Here is a 25,222-nt window from a genome sequence, read left to right as displayed (position 1 = left end):
GGCAGCAAAGAAGCCACTTCTCTCCAGGAAAAACATCAGGGACAGACTGATATTCTGCAAAAGGTACAGGGATTGGACTGCTGAGGACTGGGGTAAAGTCATTTTCTTGTGGTTGGTCCTGTGTTCTCTCTGGCGTCCTTTCCCCCTTGCGGCAGATGTGGATGCGGGTGCGTTTGCACGCTCGGCCCATTTCTTCCCCAGTCAACCATGTGGTATGCATTTTTGTGTTTGAAAAGGTGCGGCGTTAAATGAGTGAGAGGGGGAAATGGTTGCATATCCCGGAGCCGACCGGGGTCTGGGAGCAGGGGTACAGAGAGAGCTGTCAATTTTGTGTGGATGAGGGATATACATTTTTAAATATAGTATACATCTAATCTAATTTTCCATTGTCCTATCATGATGGAAAGATCCCTAACCCTATAACCTTGACACCCACCTGAGCGACCTATACACCAAAGAGAAGTTCCCATCTCTTTTTTGGACCTGCTGTGAATATGCAGCCTAAACAGAGAAATAAATGCGGTCAGAGACCTACTTGAGCAGCACCGCCCCCTCAAGATTCTGAGCCTGCCTGGCAGGGTTGGTCCTACAAAGCCAGAGCCCCCTGATGGGAGAGCATAATATACAAGGAAATTCTCAAAGCTGCTAATGAGAACCTTGACGACCTTGTACCTAGCCGGTGGGGATTCCGGTGGGGTACGCCCACCCAGGTAGTGGCAGTGCTGGCAACACTGGCTGCAGTAACCCATGGGGAGGGGGTCACACTCGGACAATCAGAGAGGGGGTTTATCATTGTAGCCCAGGTGGCACAAAATAATCAAAGGTCTGACCGCACGGAGATGCTTGGGAAAATGGTTACAACAGGGGATCAGAGTGTTTGTGTCTCAGGTGAAGAGGGTGATCTGATCTCCATCACCTAGGACTGGACATAGATTAAGTAGATTAATCAAATCTCACATTGTTATCAATTTCTGCTCCAATCTGCATGCTTTCTCAGTCAGCTTTAACTGTATCTGCACTCGTAGATCAAGTTATTTCTCGAGTTGGGCTCTGGGATATAACAGCTGTTGAGTATCTGTTTTTATGGTGGACTGTGGAGGGAGGGTTGAGTGTGTTGGAGTATGTGAGTATGTGCGTGTGTGCTTGTCTGACGTATGTTGTGGGGGGGTGGGGATGTTGGGGGGGAGGGTATGGGATGGACCGCGGGAATTATTTGCTGGGATAATAATTACTTGTCAATGAATTAAATGTAATACAATGGCAATCCGGGTTATATGTTAGAATCCTACGCGTGAACTGCCGACATTATTACGCATATTAATTGATAATGATGAAAAATAGGATATGCATAATTAAAAAATAAATAAATAGATATATATATATATATAGAGGTGAAAGCATTGGAAATGCTTTTGGCGGTTGACCTGCTTTTGTTTTGTGGGTGGCACTATGTGCTGTTTTCGATGGATGGGTCCTGGCCTCTCGGGGCCTTAGGGATACGGAGGGACGTGGGTGGGATGCTGATCACGGGGATGACGGCTCAACTTGGGATGGGAAGGGGCTTTAGCGGGGGAATTAGTGGAGAACAATTGAAGGGCTACTCCGTAGCAATGCAAATATCACGGTACAGCTATATGGACACTCAATCATTACGCTATTTTTTATTGGTAAATTTACAAACATATATAATGATAAATAGACTTGAAACTTGTATCTCATTATGGTGTATGGTGAAATAAGTATAGCCAGTTATAATTGTAATGGCTTAGCTGATAATAACAAAAGAAGAACAATATTTACATGGCTCAAAGAGAAGGAATATAATATCTATTGTATACAGGAAACTCATTCAACAATTCGAGATGAAGTAGCGTGGAAAAAAGAATGGGGGAAATATACTTCTCCCATGGGCAAAGAAATTCAAAAGGGGTGATGATATTAATTAATAGTAATTTCGATCCAAATGTGCAAATTGTACAAATAGATACACAAGGTAGATGGATTATTTTAAATATGTTATTGGACCATAAACAGATATGGCTCATTAACCTTTACGGACCAAATAATGATGATCCACAATTCTTTGACAATATATATAATAAATTATCAAGCCTGCAAGCAACTCAAGACAATATTATTATGGTGGGGGATTATAATACTGTTTTAAATAGCTCAATGGACCGTAAAGGTTTGAGTGCAAACAGACTGTTGACAATTTATTAATGCGCAATTAGCCTAAATGGGTAGGCTAATGGCAACACGTCAATCACTACATTTTTATTTGCCACTACGTTTTTGCAAAAAAGTTTAGATTTTTGGGTGTGACACCTTACTTCCCAGCTGTTTTTATCGACACAAGATAGTTAAGTGGAAACGCACCCTATCAGGCAATTGTCGCATCTATTTTCTAAAGTTTCTAAATGTCTACAAAAATAAATACTGGACAAGTTAATGGAAACATAGCTACTGACTGTCAACACAAGCTATGTTTACATTAAAACTCCTAGATTCTGTCACGCCCTGGCTCTGGGGACACTGTTATGTTGAGCCAGGGTGTGTAGATCTATGTAGTATGTTTCTATGTTGGCCTGAGTGACTCCCAATCAGAGGCAACGAGTGTCAGCTGTTTGCTGGTTGTCTCTGATTGGGAGCCATATTTAACTGTCTGTCTTTAACTTTGTGTTTGTGGTTTCTTGTTCTAGTTGGGTTGTGTTAAACTGTAGACATCACGTTTTCGTTTGTTATTTTGATCGTGTGATCATTTATCTAATAAAAGATGTTCACATTCAACGCTGCGCATTGGTCCTCATCCTTAGACGATCGTGACAGATTCGATGTCCGCAACCCACTGAAATATAATTGGGGGGGTGGGGTTGCATTGGATGCGTCTCAATCCACCGCATCCGTCTTTGTCGCACTTCCACATCTGCGGTGAAAGGTGACAGAGCTAGAGCGGTGTTTGTCAGACCATGAGACATGCCGCTCTTCTCACAAAATCGTCTGTAACGTCCAATGGTTTGGGCTACACACTAATATGACCCCTCTGTGGAAAGGTGAGTCTTGTTTTGCTCTAGGATACCCACAGGCCTCACAAGACTCCTCTGAAGGTCCCCAGTACCAGTTGAAAAAATTTATGGATGTATACATGGAGACTGTTTAGTGCCAAAAATAAGGGGTTAAATAGCCTATATGTAAAAATATATAACAAAGTTTCCTGATCTTTCTTATATCTCTCAGATATTGGACAGACACTTCAGAACAAACTTTTTTTTTTTTTTGGGGGGGGGACTATCTGTTGTTCCATGTAGTGAATCTGTTATTCAATGTGTTTGAATAGGCTAATAGCAGTAAGGCTAAGGAAATAAAAAAACGTCATCAAATCTTTTATATATATTTTTTTATACTTCAAGTGGTCTTAAAATTCAAAATCAAATAGCTAAATGATCCTTGGTATGTCCTTCTTAAAACAATTCCATATACACTACATGGCCAAACATCTCATTCCAAAGTCATGGTCATTAATATGGAGTTGGTCCCCCCTTTGAGGGGACTTGCTTCCATTCAGCCACAAGAGCATTAGTGAGGTTGGGCACTGATGTTGGGCAATTAGGCCTGGCTCGCAGTCTGCGTTCCAATTCATGAACCATGAAAAACAGTCCCAGACCATTATCCCTACTCCACCAAACTTTACAGTTGGCACTATGCATTGGGGCAGGTAGCGTTCTCCTGGCATCCCTAACCCAGATTCGTCCATCAGACTACCAGATGGTGACGCATGATTAATCACTCCAGAGAACGCGTTTCCACTGCTCCAGAGTCTAATGGCGGTGAGCTTTACACCACTCCAGGTGACGCTTGGCATTGCGCATGATGATCTTAAGCTTGTGTGCGGCTGCTCGGCCATGGAAACCCATTTAATGAAGCTCCTGACTAACAGTTCTTGTGCTGACGTTGCTTCCAAAGGCAGTTTGGAACTCGGTAGTGAGTGTTGCAACCGAGGACAGACGATGTTTACGTGCTTCAGCACTCGGCGGTCCCATTCTGTGAGCTTGTGTGGCCTACCACTTCACGGCTGAGCCGTTGTTGCTCCTAGACGTTTCCACTTCACAATAACAGCAGTTGACCGGAGCAGTTCTAGTGGGGCAGAAATTTCACGAACTGACTTGTTGGAAAGGTGGCATCCTATGACGGTGCCACGTTGAAAGTCACTGAGCTCTTCAGTAAGGCCATTCTACTGCCAATGTCGATTTTATACACCTGTCAGCAATGGGTGTGGCTGAAGTAGCAGAATCCACTAATTTGAAAGGGTGTCCATATACTTTTGACCATGTAGTGCAGCTTAGTAGGACCGATGCACTAGATTAGTATACAGTGCATTCAGAAAGTATTCAGACCCCTTGATGTTTTCTACATTTTGTTACGTTTTTTCCTCATCAATCTACACACAATAACCCATAATGACAAAGCAAAAATAGGTTTAGAGAAATGTTTGCTAATGTATTCAAAATGAAAAATGGAAATATCACAAGTATTCAGACCCTTTACTCAGTACTTTGTTGGAGCACCTTTGGCAGCGATTACAGCCTCGAGTCTTCTTGGGTATGACGCTACAAGCTTGGCACACCTGTATTTGGGGAGTTTCTCCCATTCTTCTCGGCAGATCGTCTCAAGCTCTGTCAGGTTGGATGGGGTTGGCTGCACAGCTATCTGCAGGTCTCCAGACATGTTCGATGGGGTTCAAGTCTGGCCTCTGACTGGGCCACTCACTGACATTCAGAGACTTGTCCCGAAGCCACTCCTGCGTTGTCTTGGCTGTGTGCTTAGGGTCGTTGTCCTGTTGGAAGGTGAACCTTCGCCCCAGTCGGAGATCCTGAGCGCTCTGGAGCAGGTTTTCATCAAGGATTTCTCTGTACTTTGTTCCGTTCATCTTTCCCTCGATCCTGACTAGTCTCCCAGTCCCTGCCGCTGAAAAACATCCCCACAGCATGATGATGCTACCACCATGCTTCATGGTTCCAGGTTTCCAGGTTTCCTCCAGATGTGATGCTTGGCATTCAGGCCAAAGAGTTAGATATTGGTTTCATCAGACCAGAGAATCTTGTTTGTCATGGTCTGAGAGTCCTTTAGGTGCCTTTTGGCAAACTCCAAGCGGGCTGTCGTGCATTTTACTGAGGAGTGGCCACTCTACCATAAAGGCCTGATTTGGTGGAGTGCTGCAGAGATGGTTGACCTTCTGAAAGGTTCTCCCATCTCCACAGAGGCAGGGATCCACTTTCTCCAAAAATGTCACTCCCACTGGAACAGAATCATCCTTTGCATGACCATCGGGGCGAGGCTCGGACTCAGAGTTCTTCATCACACCTGACACCGCAGGTAATTCATCGTCACTCTCGTCAGGTTCAATTTCTAAGCCATCAGAGACAGCAGAGTACGGTTTGTACTTGCCACCATTATTCCTCAGCACACATCTTCCCTCTGCACTCGGCTCTTCTCCTTCTTCCTCGCTGTCCATTACCACACCTATCCGTTCACAACACTCATGCCGTGCCTTCATCCACTGTATATTGCTTACAGAACGCCTACTGATGGTCTTTCTCCAATACCCAACTTCTGTTCCTTAGCCCGATTTATTAGTCTGGCTATCTCTGGCCTCCATGCTCGCAGAATGTGGGCCACTCTGCCCCCTTCATTAGCTACACTTCCCCGTGTCTCCTGTCAATCTATGAAATGATCATGGCTAGAAGGGATCCAGCTTTTGTCAAATTAACATCAGATTTGACTTTTAGGAGAATTTACGCAGCAGGTAAGAATTAACGTAGCAGGTTAGGAGAATTAGGTTACGGTTAGGGTTAGCTAAAATGCACACATGAAAATCAACTTTTGACATTAATTTGACAAAAGCTGGATCCCTTCTAGCCTTGATCCTATGACATGTATCTGTGCAATGTTCATATGGAGGGAATAATTACTTCCTTACTGTAGATGATTCCTCAGAAGAGTTATTGTGGTCAACAGACAGGGAAAAATTACTATACCAAAAACAATGGTGTTTCAAACACACCTACAGTGCTTGGACCCGTAATGGCGCTCGCCAGCTAGTTTAATTTCCTTATTCTGTAAAAAATCTGTTCAAGAACATGCCTTGTCTTGGCATGTTTTCTTTTATATTTTTGGGAAGCAGCCTTGATGTTGAACTTAAACCCAAATTAAACATATTTCCACTGAAACTATGATTTGAGAAGCTTGAGAAGTTTATATTTCACTACATGGGCCTTTTAAAAATGAGGTTGGTTTACTGAAGGAACCTACAGAGGACGGGTTACAGTTGTAAGGTATGTTAGGTGACTCAAAATGGGGTCTGATCTGCTGAGATTCTGTCGGATCTTGCATGTCTCTCTTGTCTCCCTTCACAGTTTAGGTCTACTGGCTCTGGGGACCCCTGGGAGGCTAACCACAGCTCTGTAAAACTGGGAAAGAGGCTGGGCAAAGGTTCCTTTGGAGAGGTCTATCAAGGCCTTTATAACAACACTCTGGTTGCAGTGAAGACCCTTATACGTGGTAAACACCTGGGCCAAGTTATTCAAAAAACTATTTTTGAACTTTTCCTGTGGTCCTCTGTAGCTCAGCTGGTAGAGCACGGCGCTTGTAACGCCAAGGTAGTGGGTTCGATCCCCGGGACCAGCCATACACAAAAATGTATGCACGCATGACTGTAAGTCGCTTTGCATAAAAGCGTCTGCTAAATGGCATATTATATTATTAAAAAAGCAATATCCCAAGTATAAATACAGTAATGTACACACACTTAAGGGTAAAAAAATATGTTTTGAGCGAAATAGTGTTTTTTTAGACATAACTGACAAATTCAAGGAGTTGGTCTAATGGGTCCACTGTTGTGTCGTCGGCCTCCCTCCCTGGAATAATAAAGAGGAGCAACAAAGGACAGAGGACACAAATATTGATCAGTAATACTCTCTAATTCTACTGTACATTAAGCTGTCAAGGCTGTATTGCATTTTTTATTTTTGAAGACATGCAGCTGTACACAGATTTTGCCATCACTTAGGCAACGTCAATTTTCTATCTGAATGACGCGAACATTAGTCAATGGGGGGCCCATGCGTAATCCGGCCATGATTACCGCAATTTTGAGATGGCTGGTTAGTCTAATGTAATACCTACAGCGGTGGTTCCCAAACAGTTTCACTCAGGCCCCCCTTTCATCACTGGGGAACATCTATTTCTATGTCCATGATGACAAAAAACTGTTCACTCCCCTCTTGTTGGCAGAGATAAAATAAAATGTGCAGGTTTAAAGCAAATTTCCTGCAATTCTACACATTTTGCCATGTCTTATGTGTGTTCATGTGATATCTGAGTGACTCAAACATGACAACAAAATGGGCTAAAAAAAGGTTAGCTGACATGGGCTAGTTGATCTGGACATTTCTGACAAGTTATACAGTAAATGGCTCTCGAAGGTCTGCAATGACTGACGAGGAAAACTGCTGATACACTACCCAATTTCGAAATTGCACCTTGTGTATTCTACTATTACAACTTTCAAGAGTAAGTTCAAAGCCCGACTGAGTTCCTTAAAAAAAAAATCCAGCCAGTGTTGGATGAAAAATAAACAATCTTCTTTTCCTAATTTCCTCTCCTAGGCACCATGAACCCTCGGGACTTCCTAAAAGAGGCCCAGATCATGAAGACCATGCAGCATCCCAACCTTGTCCAGCTCTTGGCTGTCTGCACTAAGAAGGAACCCATCTACATCATCACTGAGCTAATGAAGAACGGAAATCTGCTGGATTACCTGAGTAAGAGTACAATGCCGTATGAAGCAGCCAAGCCCTGCGGTACACGCCCAGGAGTTTTTCCTAATTATATGACATATTATCCCATTAGAAAAATGTAAGGGCTGTGGTCTTTAACTTTCTATCAAATCAAATTTTATTTACAGTGAAATGCTTACTTACAAGCCCTTAACCAACAATGCAGTTCAAGAAATAGAGTTAAGAAAAGATTGACTAAATAAACTAAAGTAAAAAATAAATTTAAAAGTAACACCATAAAATAACAGTAACGAGGCTATATACAGGGGGTACCAGTACAAGAGTCAATGTGCGGGGGTACAGGTTAGTCAAGGTAATTTGTACATGTAGGTAGGGGTAAAGTGACTATGCATTGATAATAAACAGCGAGTAGCAGCAGTGTAAAAACAAAGTGGGGGTCAATGTAAATAGTACAGGTGGCCATTTGATTAATTGTTCAGCAGTCTTATGACTTGGGGGTAGAAGCTGTTAAGGAGCCTTTTGGACCTAGACTTGGAACTCCAGTACCGCTTGCCTTGCGGTAGCAGAGAGAACAGTCTATGACTTGGGTGACTGGAGTCTTTGACAATTTTTGGCCTTCCTCTGACACCTGGTATAGAGGTCCTGGATGCTATGTTATAGTTATCAGGTCACATGGCCAGTAAAACTCATGGTGTTACTTAAAACCTCTCTCAATTATGGTACACAAACTATAGGACATTTTCAACAAGTGTATAACTTTTCAAATTGTTTTGTGTACCAACAGTTAAAATATGATCTTTCATAATTCCACAAGTTCCTTTCAAAATTAGAGTGTGAAAATGATACCCATCATGTCATTCAATTATCTGTCTTTTTCTCATCATTGTACTTTCCTTCCCTGTTCCACAGAGGACCGGGTTGGAAGGCTATGCTTAAATGACCAGATTGAGATGGCAGCTCAAGTGGCTTCCGGAATGGCTTATCTGGAGATGAAGAACTACCTCCACAGGGACTTGGCAGCCAGGAATGTGCTGGTCGGCGAGAACAACGTCTACAAGGTGGCTGACTTTGGCCTTGCCAGGGTCTTACAAGCCACACCAATGCAGACCGGCGTGTATTATATACCTGTAGGGAATGCACTATTCCCTTTGAGATGGACGGCTCCTGAGGCCATTGCCAACGAAAGGTTTACCATCAAGGGTGACGTGTGGTCCTTTGGAATCTTGCTGTATGAGATCATGACCTTTGGGGGGATTCCCTATCCAAGTAAGACTTTCATATTTACTATTTTAACTCCACATCTCTAGGTAAGAGTATACACTGAGTATACAACACATAAGGAACACCTATTGGTTGTTAAATCCGGAGAAATTACGGACCATGTAAAAAAAACTGTTGGTCACTAAATCCATCTAGAAGGACCACGTAAAAATGGTTGGCTGGTATGCCCTCACCCATCTGAGTGGTCGGCTGTGAATGCCCTCACCCGCTATGTACTTCTAACTGATTGGTTTGGTTCTGCCCACTATAGTGCTGTCCAGTCAGAACATGATGTTGAGGCCCATACTGAACACTTGGTCACCACCACACTCACGCAGACATAGCTGTTTCCATTTGAAGATGTTTATATGATCGTTGTAATCCGAATGACTTGGAATCTTGTTGTTTTGGTTCTATAAGACAAAGATATGAACACATGTAAACAGTAGTAGTTAAGGGTTAGAACTATGCAATATACATATATGTACATGAATAAATGGCAAATGGCATTACACTTACAACATGTCTATAAAGGGCTATAAACACAGCATCAATATAAACATAAACATTCACCTCTTGGAGAGAGAGAGAGAGAAACCAATTACTTGGATTGACAAAGGGTCAAGATTTAAGGCACCCTCTCTCTCCATCCTTGTGTGAGAATCTGCCAGGCTGAGACCTGCGCTGGCGCCACAGGGTCATAAATTACTCTGCGCATGAGCATGCTCCAAGAACTGTCTGGGATGATTCTAGAAGCTCGCCCATGGCAGCGCAATGAAACAGCTTAATAAAGGCCACTATGGAAAAACGCTGTGGTAGCGTGTGCATGCAAAATACTATGTTTACCAATACAACAATTAAACTACTTCTGCAAAAGTACTTGTGCAACCAATGCAATAACACTTCTGGCAGTACGGAATAATACTACATACGATAAACAATAGGCAAAACAGTATTGGCAACTCTAACATTAAAGAATAGTAACAGGAAGTCATTAGTGGTAATTACCTATTATTACACAGAATGTAAAAACCCCAATAAACCCCCCTGCAACATATATTTCAATGCACGCACAACATTCAGACATTTGTGTTACTGTCGACAATAAAAAGTCCTTCTCCCTTCGGACGACGATAAAACTCTGATCTGAGTGGGCGGGTGTAGTGTCCAGATGCGCATTTCCAAGCGCTCTGATTGGTTGGGAATGGCAGGGTGTCACGCCCTGGCTCTGGGGACACTTGTATGTTGAGCCAGGGTGTGCATTTCATTTTGTTTATCTAGTAGGTGTATTTCTATGTTGGCCTGAGTGGCTCCCAATCAGAGGCAACGAGTGTCAGCTGTCGTTGGCTGTCTCTGATTGGGAGCCATATTTAAACTGTCTGTTTCCCATTTGTGTTTGTGGGATCTTGTTTCAAGTCTGTTTATGTTAGACCGTGAACTGTCACGTATCGTTTGTTGTTTTGATCGTGTCTCGAATTAAAGAGTATGTTTGCCTGCAACGCTGTGCCTTGGTCCTCATCCTCCTTAGACGATCGTGACACAGGGCTAATTTAGGTAGGCTGAGCAGCCAAACTGAAGGGACTGTGAAGGGACTGTGAAGGGAAGTTAGGTAGAGAGGAGAGGAGCAGGACGGCCTTATTTACATCTATGCTGATAGAAGTATGAAAAATGTATGCACTCACTAACTGTAAGTCGCTCTGGATAAGAGCGTCTGCTAAATGACTAAAATTTTAAATTTAACAAATGACATCAATAAGGGATCATAGCTTTCACCTGGATTCACCTGCTCAGGTGTTCTTAATGTTTTGTATACTCAGTGTATCTGCGGAAGCGAGTTAGGATTATGATTTTGTGTTTAACATGCCCTCAGTTAAAAAGACACGTTTCTATCTACTGTTTATCTATTATTTTTATGTCACACTACATGTCCCTGGTTTGATTGTTTTACTGTGTGAGATCAGTAGCATTACACTTTAACCAGGTTATATTATTGTTTCAGACATGAACAACTCCGAGGTGAAACAGAAGGTTCACAATGGGTACAAGATGCCTTGCCCCAGAGACTGTCCCAGGCATCTCCTCTGCAGTTTATTACTGTGTGCTTGTGATTGTTGATGTTTTTTATGTCGAGCTGTTCTTGTTGTTTTGTGGTTGTTTATCCTAAGCCCAACTCTTGGGTGTTCTCCATGTTCTGATAATTATTCTTCATGAAAAATATAAAAAACAGAACTGCTAGTGTGTGTGATGATTCATTCTCTCTGTGGACGAGGATCCCGGAGAGTGAGAAGTGTGTTTGTGTGTGTGCACTGCCTGTAGTGACACTTCTCTCTCCACAGTGATGCTGGTATCACTCCTGTTGTCACCACCATCACCACATCAGGTAAGGACTCTCTTCCTCCACCCGCTCCCTCTCTTTCTCCCCTCCCCCCGCTCCCTCTCTTCCTCTCCTCCACCCGCTACCTCTCTTCCTCTACCCGCTCCCTCTCTTTCTCTCCTCCCCCCGCTCCCTCTCTTCCTCTCCTCACCCGCTCCCTCTCTCACTCCCCCCGCTCCCTCTCTTCCTCTCCCGCTCCCTCTCTTCCTCTCCTCCCCCCGCTCCCTCTCTTCCTCTCCTCCCGCTCTTCCTCTTCCTCTCCTCCCCCGCTCCCTCTCTTCCTCTCCTCCCTCTCTTCCTCTCCTCCACCCGCTCACTCTCTTCCTCTCCTTCCCCCGCTCCCTCTCTTCCTTCAAATTCCACAAATTAACGTTTAAGAAGGCACACCTGTTAATTGAAATGCATTCCAGGTGACTACCTCATGAAGCTGGTTGAGAGAATGCCATGAGTGTGCAAAGCCGTCATCAAGGCAAAGGGTGGCTATTTGAAGAATCTCAAATATAAAATATATTTGTTTAACACTTTTTTGGTTTTGATGTCTACAATGTAGAAAATAGTTTTAAAAAAATAATAATAATTTGAATTAGTAGTGTCCAACCTTTTGACTGGTACTGTATAAATAATAATAATAATTAAAGAGCAACAATAAAATAACAGTAACAAGGCTATATACATGGGGTAACTGTACAGAGTCAATGTGCGGGGCACAGGTTAGTCGAGGTAATTGAGGTAATTTGTACATGTAGGTAGAGGTAAAGCGACTATGCTTAGATAATAAACAGAGAGTAGCAGCAGCATAAAATGGGGGTGCGGAGGTCAGTGCAAATAGTCCGGGTAGCCATTTGGTTAGCTGTTCAGGAGTCTTATGGCTTGGGGGTAGAAGCTGTTAATAAGCCTTTTGGACCTAGACTTGGTGCTCCGGTACCGCTTGCCGTGCGGTTAGAGAGAGCAGTCTATGACTAGGGTCGCTGGAGTCTTTGGCAATTTCATGCATTGCACTTCATGATTTCAACTTGCAAGTTTTATTCTGCATGTATTGTGTAATATCCATGTATTTAAGTGTCTTTAAAGCCCTATTCGAATGGGACTAGTATTACTATAGAACGTCGGTTATGGGAAAAAGACCCAATTGTCATACTTGAGTAAAAGTAAAGATACCTTCATAGAACATTACTCAATTAAAAGTGAAAGTCACCCAGTAAAATACTACTTGAGTAAAAGTCTAAAAGTATTTGGTTTTAAATATACTTAAGTATCAAAAGTAAATGTAATTGCTCAAATATAATTAAGTACAAAAGTAAAAGTATAAATTATTCAAAATTCCTTATATTAAGCAAACCAGACGGAACCATTTTAGTTTTATTTAAGTTTTTGGATAGCCAGGGGCACACTTCAACACTCAGACATCAATTACAAATGAAGCATGTGTGTTTAGTGTGTCTGCCAGATCAGAGGCAGTAGGGATGACCGGGGATGTTCTCTTGATAAGTGCGTGAATTGGACAATGTTTCTCTCATGCTAAGCATTCAAAATGTAACGAGTACTTTTGGGTGTCAGGGAAAATGTATAGAGTAAAAAGTACATCATTTTTAAGAACCATGAACTGTAACCTATGCAGACATTTAATTACCTGACGCATTTAGCAATTTATCAATTAATTGGCACAATATTGTCCACTTCATCTTTTAAAAGATAAGTATGGCACTAGGAGTTGATATGTGACAAAACAGTTCATACAGCTGTAGGCTACGTGCATAGCACTATGTTTTAAGGATAAATTTGTTCCCAAGTTCTTACCCAAACTGGGTGCAGCACCTGTTAAACTCTGTAAGATCTCTCAAAACACATGGATGAACTGGGAGTTTCCTGAAAAACAGTAGGTTTTTAGGGCTGGGATAATAACCTTCTTGCCAAGTAAAAATTACTGACATGGCAGATTCGGACGGGACTAAAATTACGGATGTGGTGATTTGTGCTCGTGAACATAATTACATTATCTGAGCTCCCCCAGTAAAATGTATCCCCTCCGAATTGGGCTTACTGCATTGTGGATTTCACAAAAAATAAATAAATAATTCAACCATAATATGTCACAAAAGCCCTATTCGCACGGGACTAGTATTACTATAGAACGTCGGTTATGTAATTATTACCACAGAATGTCAGTTTTTCCAGTGGACGATTTGGACGGGATTAGTTTAACCAGTTTTACCAAATTAAGGATGTAGTGATTTGTGCTCATGCACATAATTACATTACCTGAGCTCCCCCATTAAAATGTATCCCATCCGAACAGGGCTAAAGTAATGATTCATATTCAGTCACCTCTCCACCCCACGTTACCTACCTGTGCTTTTTGAGCTTTTGGAGATGAGACATTGGTTGGAATGATGCAGAGACCCAGTCCCAGGAAGATCTGATGGTAACACTATTTTATATGGAGGAACGAGAGAGAGGTTACACAAAACCCGAGAGTCCCCAGTCCTCTATAGCCACATGAATAACATTCATTTAATTTAGCCAAGATAGTCCACTCAGTAAAAATTGCCACTTTTTTTCCAGAAAACCCTGGAAAAGCAAAGTGTAACATTCAGAGTGAGGCACTGACATACAGTATACACTGAGTATACAAAACATTATGAGCATCTGCTCTTTCCATGACACAGACTGACCAAGTGAATCCAGGTGAAAGCTATGATCCCTTACTGATGTCACTTGTTAAATCCAATTCAATCAGTGTAGATGAAGGGGAGGAGACAGGTTAAATAAGGATTTTTAAGCCTTGAGACAATTGAGACATGGATTGTGTATGTGTGCCATTCAGAGGGTGAATGGGCAAGACAAATATTTAAGTGCCTTTAAACGGGGTATGGTAGTAGGTGCCAGGCACACCTGTTTGTGTCAAGAACTAAGAACTAACTACATCTCCTGAGTGGCGCAGTGGTCTAAGGCTGTCCCACTAGAGATCCTGGTTCGAATCCAGGCTCTGTCGCAGCCGGCCGCGACCGGGAGACTCATGGGCGGCGCACAATTGGCCCAGCGTCGTCCAGGGTAGGGGAGGGAATGGCCGGCAGGGATGTAGCTCAGTTGATAGAGCATGGCGTTTGCAACGCCAGGGTTGTGGGTTCGATTCCCACGGGGGGCCAGTATAAAAAAATAATAATGTATTCACTAACTGTAAGTCGCTCTGGATAAGAGCGTCTGCTAAATGACTAAAATGTAAATGTAAAAATGTAACTACAACGCTGCTGGGTTTATCACGCTCAACAGTTTCCTGTGTGTATCAAGAAAGGTCCCCCACCCAAAGTACGCCCCGACGAATTGAGGCTCTTTTGAGGGAAAAAGGGGGGGTGCAACTCAATATTAGGAAGGTGTTCCTAATGTTTGGTATACTCAGTGTATTTTGTTTAAATTAAATTAACACTCACAGGTAGCCTGATCCTGGTTCATAGTCGTCCGTCACCTGGTTGACATACTCTATAGAACAGAGATTACATTTACATTTTAGTCATTTAGCAGACGCTCTTATCCAGAGCGACTTACAGGAGCAATTAGGGTTAAGTGCCTTGCTCAAGGGCACATCGACAGATTTTTCACCTAGTAGGCTCGGGGATTAGAACCAGCGACCTTTCGGTTACTGGCACAACGCTCTTAACCACTAAGCTACCTGCCGCCCTTAACAGAGATAGCACATCCGCTGAGACACGCACACACAGCTGTCAATCAATCACGTCAGAGTATATGAATGGTTTAATGTCCAATTGTCTGAATGAATGTGAGTAGGTGAATGTGAGTAGTAAGCAGGCAGGTACAGTAGCGGTTAGAGCGTTGGGCCAGTAATTAAAAGGTTGCTGGTTCAAACACCCAAGTCAACAAAGTGAAAACTTTGTCGATGTGCACTTGAGCAAGGCACTTAAACTTAGCTCCAGGGGTGCCGTATGGCTGACCCTGTAAAACAATACATTTCACTGCACCTATCTGGTGTATGTGACAATAAAACATATATATATAGTGAGGGAAAAAAGTATTTTATCCCCTGCTGATTTTGTACATTTGCCCACTGACAAAGAAATGATCAGTCTATCATTTTAATGGTAGGTTTATTTGAACAGTGAGAGACAGAATAACAACAAAAAAATCCATGTCAAAAATGTTATAAATTGATTTGCATTTAAATTTCTCAATCAGAAAGATTTCTGGCTCCCAGGTGTCTTTTATACAGGTAATGAGCTGAGATTAGGAGCACACTCTTAAAGGGAGTGCTCCTAATCTCAGCTTGTTGCCTGTATAAAAGACACCTGTCCACAGAAGCAATCAATCAATCAGATTCCAAACTCTCCACCATGGCCAAGACCAAAGAGCTCTCCAAGGATGTCAGGGACAAGATTGTAGACCTACACAAGGCTGGAATGGGCTACAAGACCATCGCCAAGCAGCTTGGTGAGAATGTGACAACAGTTGGTGCGATTATTCGCAAATGGAAGAAACACAAAATAACTGTCAATCTCCCTCTGCCTGGAGTCCATGCAAGATCTCACCTCGTGGAGTTGCAATGATCATGAGAACGGTAAGGAATCAGCCCAGAACTACACGGGAGGATCTTGTCAATGATCCCAAGGCAGCTGGGACCATAGTCACCAAGAAAACAATTGGTAACACACTACGCCGTGAAGGACTGAAATCCTGCAGCGCCTGCAAGGTCCCCCTGCTCAAGAAAGCACATATACAGGCCCGTCTGAAGTTTGCCAATGAACATCTGAATGATTCCGAGGAGAACTGGGTGAAAGTGTTGTGGTCAGATGAGACCAAAATCGAGCTCTTTGGCATCAACTCAACTCGCCATGTCTGGCCTAGCCAGTCTCCAGACCTTAATCCCATAGAAAATCTGTGGAGGGAGCTGAAGGTTTGAGTTGCCAAACGTCAGCCTCGAAACCTTAATGACTTGGAGAAGATCTGCAAAGAGGAGTGGGACAAAATCCCTCCTGAGATGTGTGCAAACCTGGTGGCCAACTACATGAAACGTCTGACCTCTGTGATTGCCAACAAGGGTTTTGCCACCAAGTACTAAATCATGTTTTGCAGAGTTGTCAAATACTTATTTCCCTCATTAAAATGCAAATCAATTTATAACATTTTTGACATGCGTTTTTCTGGATTTTTTTGTTGTTATTCTGTCTCTCACTGTTCAAATAAATCTACCATTAAAATTATAGACTGATCATGTCTTTGTCAGTGGGCAAACGTACAAAATCAGCAGGGGATCAAATACTTTTTTCCCTCACTGTATATTTTTTTCACCTAAGGAGCTATGTGCCATTTTTCTAAACTTCTTCAGCAGTTACTGTACACAAAAGTTTGAGGGGATCAGTGTTATTGAACATGGTAGGATATAGCGTTCACATTAACTTTTCCTGGAATCTCATAGCCGTCATTACTCTCTGCAAGAACAAAGCAAACTATTAAGAAGGAACTGAACTGTGACGTTATGGAGATGGTGGTGGAAGAAGGAAGAAAGAAAACAAATGGAGAAAATAGACATTTGATGTTGAGGAAGAGCGAGACATCTCACCATTTTCAGTTGGGGTGACAGAGTTCGGTCTCCGAACGATCTGTGGTGAACTGTGGGATAGAAAGACAGGTACATTTCGCTTGACGGGTAATATGAGTCATTGTCTGTGTATGTGTGTGCGTGCGTTTGTGTGTGTGTGTGTGTGTGTGTGTAGTAACTCACATGCTTGTGGCAGCAAAGGGGTTGTCTGAGGAGGAAGGTTAATCATAATCATCATCATACATTTTTCTAAAGAGATATCATGAAAAGATTTGGGTAGAACTTTAGCCATCACACACATACTCACATGGTGGGTGGGCCAACCCGAATCCTGGGGTGCTGAGTGGAGAAGAAACCAGAGCGTTGGTAGAGGTTTGAATCCTAACCTGACTCAACACTGTACATGCACTGAAATCAACTGGAGATTTGTGCAAACATTCAGGCCCACTTCTCATCAGGTACACTTACACAGTGCACCGGACATATATTACAAGTGCCACGGAAAACCTTTGAATATTCTGTTTAATTTTTATGAATAGGCACTGAATACAGTGGGGGGAAAAAAGTATTTAGTCAGCCACCAATTGTGCAAGTTCTCCCACTTAAAAAGATGAGAGAGGCCTGTAATTGTCATCATAGGTACACGTCAACTATGACAGACAAATTGAGAATTTTTTTCTCCAGAAAATCACATTGTAGGATTTTGAATGAATTTATTTGCAAATGATAGTGGAAAATAAGTATTTGGTCACCTACAAACAAGCAAGATTTCTGGCTCTCACAGACCTGTAACTTCTTCTTTAAGAGGCTCCTCTGTCCTCCACTCGTTACCTGTATTAATGGCACCTGTTTGAACTTGTTATCAGTATAAAAGACACCTGTCCACAACCTCAAACAGTCACACTCCAAACTCCACTATGGCCAAGACCAAAGAGCTGTCAAAGGACACCAGAAACAAAATTGTAGACCTGCACCAGGCTGGGAAGACTGAATCTGTAATAGTTAAGCAGCTTGGTTTGAAGAAATCAACTGTGGGAGCAATTATTAGGAAATGGAAGACATACAAGACCACTGATAATCTCCCTCGATCTGGGGCTCCACGCAAGATCTCACCCCGTGGGGTCAAAATGATCACAAGAACGGTGAGCAAAAATCCCAGAACCACACGGGGGGACCTAGTGAATGACCTGCAGAGAGCTGGGACCAAAGTAACAAAGCCTACCATCAGTAACACACTACGCCGCCAGGGACTCAAATCCTGCAGTGCCAGACGTGTCCCCCTGCTTAAGCCAGTACATGTCCAGGCCCGTCTGAAGTTTGCTAGAGTGCATTTGGATGATCCAGAAGAGGATTGGGAGAATGTCATATGGTCAGATGAAACCAAAATATAACTTTTTGGTAAAAACTCAACTCGTCGTGTTTGGAGGACAAAGAATGCTGAGTTGCATCCAAAGAACACCATACCTACTGTGAAGCATGGGGGTGGAAACATCATGCTTTGGGGCTGTTTTTCTGCAAAGGGACCAGGACGACTGATCCGTGTAAAGGAAAGAATGAATGGGGCCATGTATCGTGAGATTTTGAGTGAAAACCTCCTTCCATCAGCAAGGGCATTGAAGATGAAACGTGGCTGGGTCTTTCAGCATGACAATGATCCCAAACACACCGCCCGGGCAACGAAGGAGTGGCTTCGTAAGAAGCATTTCAAGGTCCTGGAGTGGCCTAGCCAGTCTCCATATCTCAACCCCATAGAAAATCTTTGGAGGGAGTTGAAAGTCCGTGTTGCCCAGCGACAGCCCCAAAACATCACTGCTCTAGAGGAGATCTGCATGGAAGAATGGGCCAAAATACCAGCAACAGTGTGTGAAGATTCCCAACAGAGCGTTAAGTCGTAGGTCGCTGATGATCTGCCATGTGGTCAATGAGATTGGTTCTAAACCGGACGTCGAGTTCAGGCCGAGTTGCCCCCAATCCAATCCCAAGACCAGCTCAGTCGTCAGCTACACTGAGATGCGCCATTTTGGATGCATTTGATCTACAGTATACCATACCTGTCTGTTGCTCAAATCCCTATCATATCACATGCAACTCTATTTAACACCATCTGTTCTTTTTGTCCACTCTGTTTTTTCCTCTTTCAGTTAACTGTCAGGAATCTTGACTATAGCAGCTTGACATAGGTGCCTTCCTCGATGCACCCTTCTGTCTGTACGACCTGTTCAGTCTCCTCCTCCTTCCCTTTCTCACTCTTCTCATTAACTCTCCTACCCCGCTGTCATCTCAGCCTCCCCCAATGTGCCTTTCTTCTATCGTTCTCACAATGTTGTTTCAGATCACTTCTCCCCACCACCGTACCTCTGATCTTATCGCCTCCTTCTCTCTCTCGCTACCTCTCAGAGAGACCTGAAACGCACATTAAAATACAGGGAATGACAAGTATTCAGTTCTTGGTTCAAAAGATGTATGTACCATCCTATAGTTCTAAATCAAAATCCTACACCGGGGTACCACAAGGGTCTGTATTTGGACCAGTGTTTATGCTGTAGAAGGAACAGTGGGAACAGCATAAGAAGTGGCCAACATTCAGACCCTTGGCTATCATTTGGTCCATACGAGTCAATAATCAGTTATCGTCAACTGAGCTGCTAATTGAGCTGTCAGTAATAATGCTTTATTTTTGAGTCAGGGAAGTAGAATCTGAAAATCAACTCAGAAATGTCAGTTAGATAAAGTATACGACACAGACATGGAATGGCAAATCACGACAGGTGCCTCTTATACAGTGAGGGAAAAAAGTACTTGAAGTTTGCCAATGAACATCTGAATGATTCAGAGGAGAACTGGGTGAAAGTGTTGTGGTCAGATGAGACCAAAATCGAGCTCTTTGGCATCAACTCAACTCACCGTGTTTGGAGGAGGAGGAATGCTGCCTATGACCCCAAGAACACCATCCCCACCGTCAAACATGGAGGTGGAAACATTATGCTTTGGGGGTGTTTTTCTGCTAAGGGGACAGGACAACTTCACAGCATCAAAGGGACGATGGACGGGGCCATGTACCGTCAAATCTTGGGTGAGAACCTCCTTCCCTCAGCCAGGGCATTGAAAATGGGTTGTGGATGGGTATTCCAGCATGACAATGACCCAAAACACACAGCCAAGGCAACAAAGGAGTGGCTCAAGAAGAAGCACATTAAGGTCCTGGAGTGGCCTAGCCAGTCTCCAGACCTTAATCCCATAGAAAATCTGTGGAGGGAGCTGAAGGTTCGAGTTGCCAAACGTCAGCCTCGAAACCTTAATGACTTGGAGAAGATCTGCAAAGAGGAGTGGAACAAAATCCCTCCTGAGATGTGTGCAAACCTGGTGGCCAACTACAAGAAACGTCTGACCTCTGATTGCCAACAAGGGTTTTGCCACCAAGTACTAAGTCATGTTTTGCAGAGGGGTCAAATACTTATTTCCCTCATTAAAAAGCAAATCAATTTATAACATTTTTGACATGCGTTTTTCTGGATGTTTTTGTTGTTATTCTGTCTCTCACTGTTCAAATAAACCTACCATTAAAATTATAGACTGATCATGTCTTTGTCAGTGGGCAAACGTACAAAATCAGCAGGGGATCAAATACTTTTTTCCCTCACTGTAGCTCTGTGTGTGTGTTCCCCATCTTCATCAGTGTACTCATTATTATTGTCTCCAGACAATCATTTTAGGGGAAATGTTTCCGCCACTATAGATGCTCCTCTAGCAGACTGCCATCAGAAAAGCTGGTTGGCAAGGCATGTTGCATTGAGTGTTACCATCCTGGTTTAACTGCCTGAGCATCTGAGAAGACGCTAGTTCTCAGAAGAACACAAATGTCAAACTGCTCTGGACATACACACTCATGTGGGCGCACACACACACCGTCTCGCAGCGGCGTTAAGATTGAATATTGTGTGAACGTTGCTTAAGCGACCTGCTTTCTCGCTCACCCTCCCACCTACAAACAGGAAACCACACCAACGGAAGGAAGCCGTGAGCTCCTCTTTCTCTCTCTCTCCATCAAAGAGGAGAGAGACTGTGTAGACAACTGAAACAAATAAGGGTAGAGTAGGAATTCCTGAATGAGAGAGGGGCAGAGGAGAGGGAGATGTCATAGGAGTGAGAGGAGAGGGGGAAAGGTATAGAAAGGCTGAATGAGAGAGGTTTCAGCTGCACTTGTGCAGCATAGTCTACAACCCTCCATGAAAACCTGGCTATGGGCTTACAGGGTCCAAGCTTCAAAGACACATTTATCACCTCTGCAAAGCACTAAGTGACATCTGCACAGATACATAGAGAAATCATTCCATGAGTCATCTCAACAACAGTCCTTTCTCATCGTTTAATGTTTCAACAAAAGGTTACATCAAATCAAATTCATATTAGAAACTAGCAACTTTAACTAAAAAGTTTCTTTCCAAAATAACCAATATATTTTTTTAAAATAATTTAACGCCTTCATTAAAAAAGGGATATACATTTTCCTCAGACAATTAAGAAATGTACACTCTGTAATAGACCTGATTTTATATCCTGGACTTTGTGACATCAGTGCCTCTATATGAGGTCACAAAAACCCAAAGTACACCTGACCGCCCGGAACATTCCATAAAAACACCAGCTAATAAAAACAATAGTCTTAAAAACCATAGATTATCTTCTGCACCTGTCTGGAACAGACATTTGTCCCGCCACCATTTTCTAGGGAGCCGAGGGACAAATCTAGTGTTATTATTATAATATACCAAAACGGGTCTAAAAACAGAACAAGGATTATTAGGCTTAATCTGTTAAAAATGCAACATCCGACAACAGTCCAATGCGGGTACCACAGGCCTGTGCCTGCCAACTCCCTTTAAATCGGTCTGATACTGTATGTAGTAAGTAGTATGTGGTTACACTGAACGGACAAGCATCATATTTACAGTCTTAGTTTGTTGACGGGAGGATGACAGCACTGGTTGGAATGGCTTTGAAATGGGCCAGCCGTAGTTGTTCCGTGGCCAATCAGAGCTCTGCGTTTCAGACCAAAGTAAGAAGTACAGCAGCAGTAGTTGGGATGTAGTGGTTACAGCTCAATCAGAGCGCTGGGGTGAAAAATATCCTGCCGGTTTTCCAGAGGTCTCTACCGTCGACATATGGTCCCTGTAGAATAACGGATGAGTGTCTGTCTAAGAGTGACACCCTATCTGTGACCCTGCGACACATTGGCTGCAACAGGAGATTTAATGGGGGTGCATGCATCGGAATGCAAAAAGGCTTTTCTGCTTCCTTCTCTCCCTCAGGTAAAGTAGCTGCTTCTCCTCTGAAATTCCCTCTTGTCCTTTCTTCTATCCGGTCACCTCTTCCAGCCACAGAGGTTAGGCTTCCACTGATGTGGCTCTTTGACTTTTACTCTGCATACATTTCTCATAAGCCACTATGTCTCATGTTGTCATGCCAACATGTGAAGACAATCAGAAGTGGAATATCTGGTTGGTGACTACAAAAACACCAGGAAATGATGAGCGGAAGGTTTGGCAGCTCTGACTCTGCCATGTTCCTCAGCAGATAAAAGGTATTAAAAACCATATAATCTAAAATGTTACAAATACAATCAAAGACCATAGTTGTAAAAACACTGCTGCGCGATTGGTCACTGCAACAGGGACCAATCAGGGTGCAGCATCTTCCACAGGAGTCACCAACGTCCCTTTTATCTCCTCAAATCAGAACTGTAAATGCTCATCTAGGAAGGCAAATCATATTTGAAGTGGCACTTGCAGCATAGTGAAGAATGAAATAATAAAACGTGTATCACTTTGTTTTTGCTTAAATTTCTATTACATATTATGCAAACAAGAACATCATTGCATATATTTCAAACGCTCTGCCTCATTTCTCCAAAAAATTACTATTAAGATTGTTGTTGCATCTTTTACAGAGAATGTATTCTGTAAGGAAACATTGTTATGTAAACTATTATGATTAATGTGAACTAAGAAATAAGGAAATGTTACCTTTTGAATATGTAAATGTTTGTGTCTTGTGCGTAAACTGACCATTTCCAACTTTTTTCAGTGTTTTTGTGTGAGTAAGAGACATACAGAGAGAGCGACAGACCGAGAGAGAAAGAGAGAGCGTAAGAAATATACAGAGAGAGAGAGAGTGAGAGCGAGATAAAGATTATTTAATTTTGTGTTTGTGTGTATTGTTCAGAGTTGTGAACATTTTCATACTATTTTTATGTGCCAATGACTTCATTATGATTTAATCTTAGATTGTATTTTATATCATGTGAAAAGCTTGTATATAGTGTAAGTGCAATGGATTTACCGCCATTTAATTGCAAATGAAAATGAATGCCAAGAATTGTCCACAAGAAATGATTCAACAGAAATATCTCAGTTATAACAAATATATGGCCAATACATGTTTTGTCTATATCTGACAGTAAAACTATATTTTTTGTAACTAATTAACTATGTGCATGAATCAAAATATATTTGTAAATATATTACTTGTCTCTTAGTGGATTCATTGATTTTGGATAACCTGACAATAACTACTTGAGTTGTTTGCACTGTAACTGTTAAACACAACCAGACTTATGACATTCAATAACTAAAACAATTATATTTAGTCCAAAATAGGTAAATGTTTCTCTTCGAGTCTGAGAAAAAAATATTATACATCTATGTAATAAACTTGCAATACACAGTGTAAAAAGAAACCTACCTACATGTGTTTACTTGTAAAGATTATGATTTGTAAGTCATCCAGTGTTGACATAGTTCTACCCTACTTCATCCATATTGCAGTCATTGCCTTTCTGTTCTTATATTTCCATTTCTTGTGTGATAAGTCCATTGCTGTAAAATTGTTGTAAAGACCAAACCTTGTGTGTTGCAATTAAACAGATTCTGTTTTAAGTGGAAGATGACCAATCAAATAAAGCTATGTCTATGTGATTCTCAATGGTGCTATTTTCTCTACTTCACATGGGTGGGGGTGGGGGGTGGGGGGGGGGGGGTGACTGACTCTGACTTCTTCCAATGAAATTGTTCACGTCATATGCGCCTCCAGATTTGCCTTGACTTTCTACCTACTCAAAAGAGCCTCCAGGAACCATCCTAGCTGGTTACCAGGGTGACCAGGAGAGGGCACATGATGTTCAGACTTCAGTGCTATGATGCATGATTTCAATTTAACAGGCAGAGATGTAATACTATTTGCTGAGGATTTAATGCACCTCCATGCCTGTGTGGAATGGGAACAGCCCTCGTTTCATCTCCTTTACAGAAGCCAGGGAGGGGAGAGAGGAGAGAGAGGAGAGGTAAATGAGAGACAGAGAGTAGAAGAACCCTGTTGTCCCCCACCCCCTCTTCCCTAAGGCAGGAGAATATATTTGTTTGGGTAAGCGATATGAATAAAACAACAGGTGCCACACAGCACCTGATGGAGTGAAAACTCCTTGAAGGCCAATTATCCCAGACAGCATCTATAGACAGATGTCTGATAGGAACTGTATGGTCCCTGCATTTCCCTGCACCATCATTACATACAGTTGGCGTCCATGGTTATTGTTTTACTACTTTACTACGTTCGTATGCTTTTCCTTGAATTGTTTTCACTCCAGGTGAAATCTTGGATTGACTGATATCAATAAAACACATTTAGATTTAAAGTAGACTATAATTAAGTCAGTGGAATATTCCCATATATACACAGGGAGCAAAGTAGGCGTCTTTCTCTTCTGCAGCACTAGTTAGTGTGTGTGTTCAATGTAGAGCCCTTTGTCTGGGCCTTGAGTTCCAGTCAGGCACACAACTTGCTGCAGGCGATAGAGAGAAAGCTATCATTAGTGTGAACCAGCTGAGGTCCCAGTGCAGAGGTGGACCTACATGATGACTGCAGCATCCTCAGGGCATGGTGATGGTACAAACTGAGACACACTCATTTCACCCTGCCACTGGCTCATCAAGGTTAAAGCATAGCACACTAAGATTCAGTCATAATATAATTATAATACATGGATCCATATAGTCACTATCAGTCCCTGCACCACCATTTCACTGTGAACCACTTCTCCCTGGTACAGTATTAGCTACCAGTACCCAGACGACTAAAAGCGAACGGACACAGTCCTGAAAGGGAATGTAGGACACAAATAAGCCAATCAACTGGTAATGAACAGAGAACTGAACAAGTGAGAGTGTGATAAGCAGGGGGATGTTTTGG

The 25,222-nt window shown here is 42.5% G+C and overlaps 1 protein-coding gene across 1 annotated transcript; it reads left to right on the top strand.

Moving 5' to 3' along the window:
• The first annotated feature begins 265 nt into the window (after positions 1-265).
• Positions 266-22,707, top strand: LOC123486377 (tyrosine-protein kinase SRK2-like). Its single transcript, XM_045217695.1, has 6 exons — positions 266-307; positions 6,414-6,558; positions 7,665-7,820; positions 8,706-9,062; positions 11,056-11,436; positions 22,288-22,707. Exons 1-5 carry the CDS (start codon positions 266-268, stop codon positions 11,169-11,171), a joined length of 816 nt encoding a protein of 271 aa, XP_045073630.1. The 3' UTR covers positions 11,172-11,436; positions 22,288-22,707.
• The last annotated feature ends 2,515 nt before the right edge of the window (positions 22,708-25,222 follow it).

The sequence above is a fragment of the Coregonus clupeaformis genome, unplaced genomic scaffold, assembly GCF_020615455.1.
Source record: "Coregonus clupeaformis isolate EN_2021a unplaced genomic scaffold, ASM2061545v1 scaf1184, whole genome shotgun sequence".
NCBI classification, from domain to species: Eukaryota; Metazoa; Chordata; class Actinopteri; order Salmoniformes; family Salmonidae; genus Coregonus; species Coregonus clupeaformis.
The sequence above is the reverse complement of the archived record's forward strand: the minus strand, read 5'-3'. Positions and strand labels throughout refer to the sequence as shown.